The 12938-nt window shown below is 42.7% G+C and overlaps 1 protein-coding gene across 2 annotated transcripts in view; it reads left to right on the top strand.

The window, feature by feature from the left end:
* Positions 1-12938, top strand: part of mnd (L-type amino acid transporter minidiscs) — a 120873-nt gene that overhangs the window by 75123 nt on the left and 32812 nt on the right. Inside the window, exons 1-4 of one of the 2 annotated variants that reach the window (XM_075877984.1) lie at positions 4809-5441; positions 6153-6278; positions 8475-8574; positions 8923-8967. In XM_075877984.1, coding sequence (XP_075734099.1) covers positions 4925-5441; positions 6153-6278; positions 8475-8574; positions 8923-8967 — 788 coding nt within the window. In that variant the 5' untranslated portion in view covers positions 4809-4924. Of the gene's footprint in view, positions 1-4808; positions 5442-6152; positions 6279-8474; positions 8575-8922; positions 8968-12938 lie in introns of those variants that run through there. The other variant, XM_037428374.2, reaches the window with a different exon arrangement.

Genomic DNA, 12938 nt, shown 5'->3' with positions numbered 1-12938 from the left:
TCTATTGCAAGTACGGGATGAAACGGGAAGGGAGAAAAATCTAACCGCTTGTTAGCCGTCATCGAAAGGCTGTCCCCGTATGTAGAAATACTGCCGATGTCATTCTGGGATTTCATTGACTAGTGGGAAATGTTCATCCTTATAATTATGGTATGAAGGGTATTACACGTTATCATTGCTTCCTTACTTGAAGGAAAGCCGTGAGACGCTTTTTTTAAAGGGATCTTTGAGATGAGAGAGAGGAACAAAGCTGGGAAGAAACTCTAGCCCCTCGGATCGTTAGTCACGACGACTAAATAGGCTACGATGTACACACGCCCCGATGAAAATACCTTTATCGTATTCTTTTCCTTCTCATTCTAAAGACACTACAGATTCATGTTAGTGCAAGTACTAATAATAATAATTGGATTTTCCCGTGCCAGAGCCATGATATGATTGTAAGGGACCCCGTAGTCGAAGGCCTATACACCATTTCCCCTTCACTGAAATGCGATCGCCGTGGCCAGGATCGAACCTGTGACCTTCGCGCTTGCAGCCGAGCTAACCGCTGCTCACCCAATGCTATAGAGGCATGTTGTTCAACGTGTGTGAGGTTAATGCGAATATCATTAAAAAAAAACGTGTATTTGACTGACGTGGAACTCGTAGAAAAGCTGAGAAAGCTGCTGCCCTTACGTGTGCCATATATGAAATGAACGAGAAACTCTTCGTGTACGTCCATATATCCTTCTCATTTTGCAGTTCCCTTTCCACCATTGCAGGATAGGTAACTCAGCACAGTTTGATGATGTCCATTTCACTTATTTTTTGCTCTATTACGTGTTTTTTGTTTTCTTATTCGTGTTTGAAGAGCGGCGTCTTTTGTAGGGAGCTGCCTTTCGGTATCAATGGTTCAAATTGGCGCCTTCTGTCGAGGCTTCAAGGCTCCGTCGCTTAATCGGGCTTCTGTGTAGAGTCCTTTGCTGAAAGGGAGCGTCGTCGGGCAGCGTTTTAAAGGGCGAAATGTACTTACTGGGCGTCCTTCGGCGTGTGGCCTGACGCACCGGAAAGATACCGCGTTGCGCAATACGTCGGCTTTCTGTTGACAGCTGCACGTCCGCTAGCAGCAAAATGTATACGGGGACGGAGATGTTATCGCAGTATCCCGTCTGTCTTGGAGCAGGGCATCCGTATACAGCATATCTTATCGCTCATATGCTGGCGGCCTGCTTAACGATGCATTAACGAGTGCCACTAAGTCTATTTTTAATGATGCGCAGTATTTACCCAAGCTCGCCACTGCGACGTACCTAATAATCAGATCATGGCTTTTTAGCACGTGAAACCCCCAGAAGCTAAATTTTGTTAGACTGTTCACGAAACATATAGAAAAAACGACGCGTCGCGCGAGGCTGCTGGACCTGATTGTGTAAGTTTCTAATCAATTTACCAAAAAAAAGTGTCAATTTAAAGGCTTGTTTTTTAAACTAGAGAGTATTTTACGTCAGGGTCAACCGCGGCTCTGCTGACGTACGTCGGTCACGGAAGTGAGGTTGAGAAATATATACTAAGAGAATTGACAGGAAAAACAAAAACTCGCAAGGCAAGAATCTGTCGCGCGGAATTGAACCATCAACCTCTCAATTGTCAGCGCGCGGCGCAATTACGCCACAGAGCGTACGTTGTCTGGCATGCTAACGGCAAGCCATTACACACACCGTAAACTGATATGCATTCCTCAGAGCTCTGAAACCTTAGCGTGTTTTTGTTATTAGTTGCGAGATGGAGCAACAAACTCGGGTTGGGTGCGCTCTAATGGTAATCGTCTCCACGAAGCTCCGCCTCCACGGAGTGTGGTCTCTCTTGCTCGCGTCCTTATCAGACTCGTAGTTCGGGAGAGGATGGTCATTCGCACGCTGCCACGGCGGCGTTTACGAGAGGAGCGCGCTGCTGACTCACGACGCAGGAAGAGTTGCCTATTCTACCCTCGGAATATATTGTCAATAAAAACCCCCGGACTATTGTCGAAAAATGTCGTGAATTGGAATGTGGCAATATTTTTGATGTGCGTCTGTGTACGATCTTTGGAACCGACACCTTGTTTCGTCTGAACTCGTGCTGTACTTCTCGCAGTTTAAACTGAGTGCTGACAGTGTCTTCCGCTGCACGAGCCGTAGGGGAAAAACCTCCTTGGCCTTGACCGACGCTCATCCTTGGTCCCGTACATTTCACTTGTTGAAAGTGCGCAGAAGAGCAGATGGCTGGATCGTAATTCTGCTCTGCAAGAATAGTTGGTAAAAGAAAAAACCAAGAAACTATGACTATGCGACTTCTAGTGAACTCCTCCTGTATATTTTTATTCGCTCTCTAGACGATATCTGCCTGTTGAAATGCTGAACTGGAGAGCTGGGCATTAACCACCTACCCGCAGAGTGTGCGCGCATATTGCCAACGATATCTTAGCGATTAAAGTTTTACTTCACATGTTTTTCTTTTAATATAAATTTATATATATATACTCACTCATAACGATCACCTTTCAAGAATCGTGAATTGTCATTCCTTCGCCTGCAGAATGTGCTAATAACTGAATATTTTGTTTTTTATTACCTCACGAATTGACCGCTGCAAAAATTTTTTTTATAATACATCAAGTACGAGCGGAGGTACAGAGATATACCTACCTCACGTTGTAATCGCTTTCTCTGGTCTCAACGAGCGCACTGAAAGATAAGCAGGGGGGGAAGACCCGGTAAAAATATGTTGCGTCGCGCATGCGTCATGAGCTCGAGCACTTTCTTATCATAGATTTCGCCGCCTACTTTCAGTGTGAGCGCACGCGGGCATGGAGTGACCTCCCGCGGCGGTCGCGGTAACTACGTGGCTCACGTTGCTCAACTCTCGGCTAACTCAGCCAATGGTCGTGTATTTTGGTATACGGCGCAGTCATTTGCGTATATGGCATCATTTGTAAAAATAACAGGGGACGATTTCGAGCTGACTTTGAGAATTAATTGTCGATTCCAGGCTGCTTGCTGCGCTATAATGTTTGACTCACGTGTTCTCCTCAGAAGCCTCGACTACCGATTGGCAGCGTTATATAGCCATGTTGAACGAATTGTAAATGGCCCCGTTAATAACGCTTAAGCAGGAAGAACGCTTGCGCGTCATTTTATCCCTTGTCTGTGCGCTATTATTGGACTGTCACGAATATCCAAAAAAAAAACAACGCAACTCCAAATCTCGAATTTAAAAAAAAGTAAATTGTGATTGCCGTGAAGTTCGTCTTTGGTGTGGGGAGGGGGGAGACATAAAAAATACAGAAGTATATTTAGCTCACAGGCGTGGTGCCGTTTATCAGGAGGTCGTAAATGGGAGACAGCTTTCGTTCATCTCGAGTACCGTGACAAGAACAGCCGAGAAATATACGAATGTACAAAAACGTGCTGTGTGTACCTCTCACTCCGCGTTGTAAGCGGAGCCGTACTTGATTTGTGAAACTCTCTTCGCCCCGACGAGGAGTACGCCATCCATGCTTAACAGAGATTAATGGTTATCTAAGTCTTCTCCGATCGGGCGGGTCGTCGCAGTTAGTGATGCGTTATCGAAGACTAGTCCATTCACTGGTGTGACGAGAGGCCGTTGCTCCAAACGGCCACTGTTTCTGTCGTTTACTGCATTTTACTGTGATTACTTTTACTTGCACAGTCACAAGAGGGGGAGCCTCGTAACATTGACATGCATGTACACAACCTGTTCAAACTACCGCCGATAGGCATGTCACAAAAAAAAGCTGATGCCTGCCCCCCTCCCCACCCCCATGTCGGGTCAGTGTGACCTTTCCTCTCCTGGAAAAAAAAATTCCTGGCTACGGTCATGGTGAATAGTTACTTCGATTCAGTGATCCACTTATTTTTATGTGAGCATATATACATGCGAACAATACATATGTTATATGTACTTGCTCCGTAATTATTATGGTTCACAAGAATATGTGTCCTGCGCCTTATCACGATTTATTGAAATTTGTCGTATTCACTGACCGTTCATCACAATTAGTACCAGATGAGGATAGAATGTTTGAAATATGGTGCTTCCATGTATGACGTGCCGTGATTTAACAGTTGCGGTTGCCCGTTGCTATGAGCAGGGAACGCCTGTGCTATGATGGTTAGCGAATGCTCTAAACGTCGGTACAATAATGAACAAAAAGTAAGGATTTCAAATAATAATTAAAAAGAAACCCTTGGCTAGAAATCATGCTGTGAAGTAGCGCATATCTTGAGAGAAATAGGGACCCGTTTTCGTTTGAAAGCCCGTTCTTACAAGTGTGGCAGTTTGGGTTATAGTTGGTATGACATGACGATAGTTATAGCGCGAAAACAGAACGACGACAAAGGGACAAGGAGACTCCTTCTTGTCCCTTTGTCGTTGTTCTGTTCTCGCGCTATAACTATCGCCCGTTCTTGCATCGTTAATTTTTTCCTCCCTTAATTGAAGAGTGACGCGCCCGTTCTTACATCGTTAATTTTTTCCTCCCTAAATTGAAGAGCGTCGCGTTCAAACCATCTTATCGGAAAGTTGAAGTCATTGACGATTTTCTTCTTCACGCTCTAATTTGGGGCTTAGCCGTTCATCGCCGGTTTTATGATTCTTTTACTTATCGTGTTATCTTTATTATGCGGGCCCAACCGTGAAAGAAAGAGCGTTGGCCAAAGTCAGACGTAGAACCTATCAGCGGCCGGACGGAACTAGTCTTCGGCAGTTGATTGCTTGTAAGCAGCGAGCGCTGCCGCAGCCCAAGATCGATACTATCTTAACATCGCCCAAAGACGCTCGAAGTACTGTGTGTCCGGTCCCACATTATCACTTTCCTTGGACAGCGCTTAGTTCCGTCGAGGATCGCTTGCTCCTCACTGATCTGCTGTCGCCCGCGTGAATAATGGTTCGAAGCGAGTGCCCGAGCGAAACGTCGCCCCTGCTGCCCAAGTCTCCTGACATTCAGCAAGATTCGCTTCCAGACAGCCATGCATCAGGAGATGCCGTCCAGCTCAAGAAGAAGCTCGGCCTCGCCGACGGAGTGTCGCTGATCGCTGGCACGATCATCGGGGCCGGCATTTTCGTGTCGCCTGCTGGCGTCATGCGTTATGCCGGATCCATAGGAATGTCTTTGGTCGTGTGGGCACTCTCGGGAGCGGCCTGTTTCATCGGCGCGCTATGTTACACCGAACTGGGCACCATGATTCCCATGTCAGGGGGAGACTACGCCTACATCTTGACCGCATTCGGACCTTTTCCCGCGTTTCTTCAACTGTGGACGATGCTCGTGATAGTGCAGCCGGCTGGTAATGCCATCGTAGCGCTCACGTTTGCGAACTACGTATTGCGGCCCTTCTACGATGACGTGGACTGCATTCCGCCACCCATGGCCGTCAGGCTCATTGCAGCTATCGTCTTATGTAAGCACCGATCGAGTGTTTTCGATCAACAGATACGCGTTCGCAGGCTGTATGACTTTGTGACTCGGCCGCATGATTAAGCACATTTCTCGTTTTCATTCGTGAAACTGCATCAGCCAAAATTGATTGTCGCTGAAAGTTGGCGGGCAACATAAAAAAAAAATACCTATCTTACTTTCTCGTTAAGCAGAAAGTGTCTGAATGCGGTGGGTACAACGATTGTTACCTTATGCTGGCACCTTGTCTCTCTTGGCTTTTTGTCCCCCTTCATTTGCGCTAATTTGATGTTGAAATACCACCAATTTTGCTGTGTCGTCTGCTGTTCCTTATGTGAAGCACTGTCGATGCCCTGTCTCGCTCGGCGCCCGCCTGCGTGTCCGTGTCTCATCATCAGACGACCTTCGTCTCCTGAGCACGTTCATCCACAGTCTGTGTTCGTTCCGCACAGGATCTCTTATGCCTGCTGGGAGACCTTGGTAATATGCTCGCATAACATTGGGTGTGGGCGTATACGAGTCTCTTATGGTTTAACCGTTTGATGCGCCGTTTTAGCCCGATAACTTGTATTGCACGTAGGTTTTATGAATATACGAGTGCCGTAGTTAAACCTGAATTATTATTGTGCCTTATTCTGATTTCAAGCTTTCTTGCTAATGGTCTTGTCACTCCCCCCCCCCCTCCAATCCTATTTCCTTTCTTTTTTATTAATAGGTTTACTTACATTTATCAACTGCTACAATGTCAAGTGGGCAACACTTGTTCAAGATTCCCTCATGTTTGCTAAGGTCATTGCCTTGGTTATAATCATTATCGCTGGTGTCGTGCACCTTGCTCAAGGTGAGTATATTTTTTTACTTTTCAAGGCTTGTTCACAATATGTTCCATTTAATGCTGGATTATTGAAAGAGTGAGGTAATTCTAAACTGTGTGTTCCACAGAATTCATTTTATTAGAACAAACCTTGAATATATTGGAGTGCATATTATGAGATCATTGTAGAACACCCTCTATATAGAGCATGTTGAGCCTAACGAACTTCTACATGCAGCAAAACAGCCCCATATACTTGTGTGTGTTTCAGTTGTTTCCCAAATATTAGACTTCACATTATCATGATTGACATGTGGGGTTTAATGTACCAAAACCACCATATGATTACAAGAGGCACCTTAGTGGAGGGCTCCAAAAATTTTGACCCCCTGGTGTTATTTAACATGTACCCAAATCTGAGCACATGGGCCTACAGCATTTACGCCTCCATCGAAAATGCAGCTGCCACAGCCGGGATTCAATCCCGCGAACTGCGGGTCAGTAGCCAAGTACCTTAGCCACTAGACCACCGCGGCGGGGCACTTCACAATATCAGTCAAGTAACTTTAATTGGTGGGCATAAAAGTTTCTGAAAAGAAAGCAGCTGAACTAGTGTACTAAAAGCACTTTGAACTTGGTCAGCCAAGCTTCTCGCAATGAAACAGCCTGCAGTTTCATTTCCACACCACTTAATTTTATGTGTTTTTAGAGTAACTTCCCATGCATGACCAGCAACAAATGACCTCGCTGTTTTTGACCCATAGCAATTTTCGATGACCCACAGCAACTGAGGGTTTCTAAGGTGGCCCTTTGGAAATACTCTTGTGGATTTGTACACCAGTGGATTTCAGTAATATCTTCCCCCTTATTCTATACTACTCACATAGTGCGAGCAGGCTTATCAATTTTGTAGACATTGTAGATTTGGTAGAAATTAAAATGGATGCCAAGTAGTGGCGTAGATGTGTATATTTATGATAACTGTATTGTTAATTTCCTTAAAACTATTACTACTACTACTACGACTACTATACGTAATCTTGAGCAACCTAAATAGTTAACCTTGTCTGGTGTTCACCTGAAACAGATTATGTTGTGTTGGGTACATTGTGTTTCAAGCTGCAAAAGCAATTCGGACTATTAATGCCAGTGCACATATGAAATATATTTATTTGTCTGTATAGGATGGCTGTGTTGTGAATGCCATTTTTGTTCTCCCAATATTGCAGCTTTCATTTTGATGCCATAATCAAGTGTAGTTAATTATTCATGGCAGTTTTTGCAATGTAATAGTACCTCCACAATCATTGCATAACATTACTTTTTCCTACAATGATACGAGTAATCCTGCTGGAGCCAGCATTTTAACAATGGTACTTTCGTAGTCAGGCATGTCCTTGTGTCAAAGCATTGTTCCAGCAACACTTTGTTCAACAATGTCTCCTTACTTTAGGCCTCCATCTTCTCCCTAATTGATGTCCCATTTGAATGTCTTTCAAGAATGTAGTCTACTGAAGCATTCTGACAAAGTGAAAATCATGTGCCTTATACTTGTGCTTTCGTGACAAATGGAAAAGCTTAGCTTATTGTTCAATTCTTCCAGAGAAACAGATATGCAGTGGCAAGTGTGAAGAAGTGGGGACTGTTGCACACAGAAAACAGGTACACAAGAAAGAACACACACAGACAGACAGGGTGTTCCTTCTTGTGTCCCAGACCTGCCATGGTGGTCTAGTGGTTATTGTGCTCGATGCTGACTTGCAGGTCACGGTATCCAATCCTGGCAATGGGGGCCGCATTCTTGATGGCGGCGGTAATGCTCGAGGCCAATGTATTTAGATTTAGGTGCACGGTAAAGGGCTTCAGGTGGTCAGTTTTTGGAGCGCTTCATTACAGCATCTCTCATAATCATATTGTGTTCTCGGAATGTCAAACCCCTTCAATTGTTATCATTATTCTTGTGTTTCTGTTTTTTGTGCACAACAGTTCCTATTGAGATGAATCACCAGCAAGCCCAAGTTGAAATCCTTGTGAAGCAGTGCTATTCATATTTATTCCAATCTGTCTGCTTGTACTGACTTGTACTGACTTTTATGCAACTAGTTTAAGGTTTTCTGCATTTTTCAGTGACTTTTAGTGGTATTTGTTTGGCACTTAAAATGTACATAGGCATATTATGATTTTCTTTGCAGTGGCATTTACTCCATATTTTTCGTGTTGCAGGGAACACAGGAAACCTCCAGAACATGTTTGAAGGGACTACTAGGAATCCTGGGCTCATTTGTTTGTCCTTTTATTCTGGCCTCTTTTCTTACGCAGGATGGTAAGCTGAATAAATTGGCTATAAATTCAAATGCATGCTGACTCACAGTGCCAGTTCGAGGTGCTTGTTGCACATGGTTTGGTGGTTTACAAATGTTGAGGATGTGTACTGTTGCAAAGCAGTATGTAGCAGTAATGTCATTATGTGGCAGTCATTTCATGCAATTCGCTGAAAGTATACTATTTTAACACACAAATTGATGAACACGATCTTTGCTCACTTTTAAGGTTTGCGGGGAAGGTTTGTATTTTGTAGCCTGCACTGTGATATCAATGTTTCATCCTTTTCAAATATGGGAGACTTTGCTTGTTTGTGGCATTTACAACATACTTTTTTTTTCCTATGCAGGAACTACTTGAACTTTGTAACTGAGGAATTGAAGAACCCTTTTAGGTATGTGCTTGTTTACTTTGTTTTTGTTTGAACTTAAAAGTTGTGCCACTTGATTTTTACACATCATTTGATTGTATATGAGTGCAAGAGAAAAATTTTAACATTGTCCATGATAAAATGTTCCCTAATCCTGCAGCAAAACAGAAGTGGCCCTGAAAGACAAGTGTTGTGAGATGATTGAAAATGTTGGTTAGGAGTTCACAACATCTGTTTAACAAACCACTTTACAAACTGTTCTAGTCACCTAATGAATTACGTTGCAGCAAAACAAGCTGGTTACGTGGGTAGTTGGTAATTCATTGTTACACTCACAGCCACGACCGCTGGATCAAAGAGCGCATTGGTACGGCCTGCCGCGTGCTCCAAAACCGGCGTGACAGGTCTAGTTCCTGAACCACCGTTGCGGCGCCACAGGGGGGGGGGGGGGGGGGACAGTTTTCGCGAGCGCCCATAGAATCGCATGTGCGGCGCACTTGGGGTAGTTACGATTGAGCGTGGTCATCTTTTTGTGACCCGCGAAATCTTCTTTTAATATCCATTTGGCGTGTGCCCACCAGGTAATTACTGACCTTGCTTTTAGATACCTGCAACCCTTGCAAATTTTTCGTATTGTCTTACCCGAGAGGGAACCTTGCACACTAATCAGTTTTTGCGGAAGTAAGAATTGTGAGCACATTTTACTAGGACTTTAAAAGATCACAACTAACAGATCTGGAAGAGCTACACCTTTCTAATGCATCTAAATTGATTATAGTAACTGCGAGTACATTGGTTCAGAAAACGTTGCTCCAGATTTAATAATTTCATATAGAATAAGTAACCTCAGCAATTGCAGTTGCCACTGTTCCTTTAACACAAAATAAGATAGTTTTTACTTCCTCCAAGCACGTCTATAGTATTCATATAATACAGTATTAGATGTAACAGCCATGAGATATACTTGGCATGTGTGCGATCTCATAACAGTGGACTCGAGCCTCTTTGAAATTTCAGTGACTAACTTAAACGCTGGCAAGTGAGCGAGTAGTTATGAAGTGAATAATATTAAAACTATGAGACGAAAAGAGCGATGAGATGCTGCAAAATGCGGACACAACTCCTTGCGTTCCTGCGCTTTTAAATGTTCTTGCCTCTTTCTGTCCCTACGTTCTTATGATAATGCAACTAATTCAACAGTGAACACATAATCGGAACAAGATGCGTGAAAATATTTTATTCATTCCCAATTTAGGGCTGATCCTGGCATTTAAAAAAATTTTTTACTTTATATTTTTGCATATTAGGACGACTTCACAATTGCTCCAGCTTATGCGGCCAATTTTTGGCTTCTGTGTCTATCGATAATAAGACCATCTATTCGGTCTATTCACGTTAACCTCTTCATGGGCACTGGTGAATCTCGATAGCACGCCAACGCGCTTGTCTTCTAGCAGTCTTCGTCATGCCGTTCTGTCATTCATTACTGTTTATTTGTTCTACTATGTATCATCAACAAATAGGCACATGCTCTCTCAAACGAAGGGACGTCACGTGTACTCGACTGTCCTACAGCAGCTGCGATTTTGGGATGTGTACACATAATGAAAACGTTGATGTCACTTGACCCGGCTGTGTGTGTGTGTGTGTGTGTGTGTGTGTGTGTGTGTGTGTGTGTGTGTGTATATGTATATATATATGTATATATGTATGTATATATGTATGTATATATGTATGTATATATGTATGTATATATGTATGTATATATGTATGTATATATGTATATATATATGTATATATATATGTATATATATGTATATATATATGTATATATATATGTATATATATATGTATATATATATGTATATATATATATATATGTATATATATATATAACATGAGCAGCACATCACCATGTTTGTAGAAACCACTTTTATCCAGCATTTGAAGCTTACTTTTTGGACACCGTGTACCAGATAACATAAAAAATATTCAAAATATGTTTCTTTTATATGCTTTAAGCATGTAAAAACTATAAAAATCAATTGTCAAGTGTCCAAAAAATAAATTGTCAAGCATTCCAGCATAGAAAACACGAAAGTGCTCAATAGACATCCTGAAAATCAAAGTACATTAGTTCACACATCTTCATAAATAGAATGACTTTGTCATGCATTCAGTGCCATATTATTCAGCTTTATGCATTGTAGATTTTTCTTTCAGCTTCTAAGCAAGGAGCTGGTTCTGAAAAGTCAATTGGCTTTTTAACTAGATAGCACCTCATAGTCTTACTAAATACGCGATGTGTCATCGCTGTGATTAATGAGATTTAAAAAAAACACTGATTAGACCAACTGAGTGGGTCACTGTTGTGACAAACACCAGCTAATTTGCTGTGGCTTCTGCCCGGAGGGAGCCAACACCTCTCATTTTCCCATCCTTCCCGCCCCCGCCTCGTCGCGCTGCAGCGGCCGCAACTGACCCTATGGCTGACACGCGCTCTCCCATAGAAAGCCGCTCGATGTGGCAGGCCGTACCGTGCCCTCTTTCATCCAGCGGCCGTGGTACAGCATACAGGATGAATAGAAGTAATTCAAAAGGTGCGAAGTTGATCGACTCCATCCTTCTGAGCTTTGTTTACACTGTACTTTCGCTAGGTTTTTATTGTCTCTATCCTTCTTTCGTGAGGTTTTTGTACTGTACTGCAACTATGACGTTTTTTTTCTCAAGCAGCACCCTGTGCTTTCACAAGCAGCAGCCCTGGAACTTTTTTTATGTGTTCTTTGTACTTTAGCTCTATAAAAGTATATTGTGGCTTTATTCGGGGAAAGCAAGTAAGCCTCAAAAGAGGGACACAATTGCCTCAAAAGAGCGACACTTGAATAACTGTATTAAGTTTGCTCCAAAAGCTGCTCCTGGTGGATTTTGTACTTGGCTGTTTTATCGATTGTTTACCGGAAAGTGCAAGTGTGTCTATAATCGAAATCATTTCAGATTTTATTAATGGAATGAAATATACAGGCAGTGGCGCACACATGGTTCTGGTGTTTCATATGTGTGTGACATGTTGGTGATGTAATTGTTTTTAAAATAAGGTATGCGAGAGAAACATCCTACACTCATCAGTTGGTAGAGCATCGGACGAGGTATTTGAAGGTCACAGGTTCGGTAACTGCCCATGGCCAGTCATCTTTCGTCGACTTTTCTTTGTTCACATGTGCATTGCAGTTGCATCTAATATCATCCCCTATACTTTCCCGGTCATGATTGTCTGTTAGATGTCATTAATATTGTGTCTAACAAAGAAAAACAAGCCTTTAAATGTACACTTCTTTCCTTCATTCACAGCAAAGGTCTCGTTCTGGCAGACTTGGTTGCTTCAGGTAGTATACGAGGGATTATTAGTCAGCTGCCAACTCGTAATAATATCACGTACTACATGATGCCAAACAGGCAGGAAAAGTGTTCTACTCTTGCATCATGGCTACTGCTGGTGCCAACTCACACTCCCACGTTTAATGCACATATGTACCCCATAAACTGGAGGGGGATAGTCGCCGTGATAGCTTAGCTGTTAAAGCGTTGGATGTGTTATTCGAAGATCGCAGGTTCGGTCCCTGCCCACTGCAAGTTATCTTCTCGTTCACTTTTCTTTCTTCACATTTACATTGCAATTAGTACTTCTAATAACATACCCTATACTTTCCCGGGCATGATTATTTGTTAGGTGGCATTGATATTGTGTCGAACAAAGAAAAACGAGCTCTTGAATATACACCTCTTTCCTTCATACACCATACCAAGTGCTTTCGAATTGTCTGTCTCAAAAACCATTTACTACACATGCCAGATCATTAATGAAAGGAATATATGGCTAATGTACAAAATTTCAGGTTTCTATAAATGTTCATTAGTAAGACACTACTGAAAACCTTTATACTATCAAGCTTATGAAAGTTGTTTGTGCCTTCTTACAAGTTTCAACATATGGAGCT

The sequence above is a fragment of the Rhipicephalus microplus genome, chromosome X (assembly GCF_043290135.1).
Source record: "Rhipicephalus microplus isolate Deutch F79 chromosome X, USDA_Rmic, whole genome shotgun sequence".
NCBI classification, from domain to species: Eukaryota; Metazoa; Arthropoda; class Arachnida; order Ixodida; family Ixodidae; genus Rhipicephalus; species Rhipicephalus microplus.
Note: the sequence above shows the minus strand (reverse complement) of the source record. Positions and strands in the feature narration are given on the sequence as shown.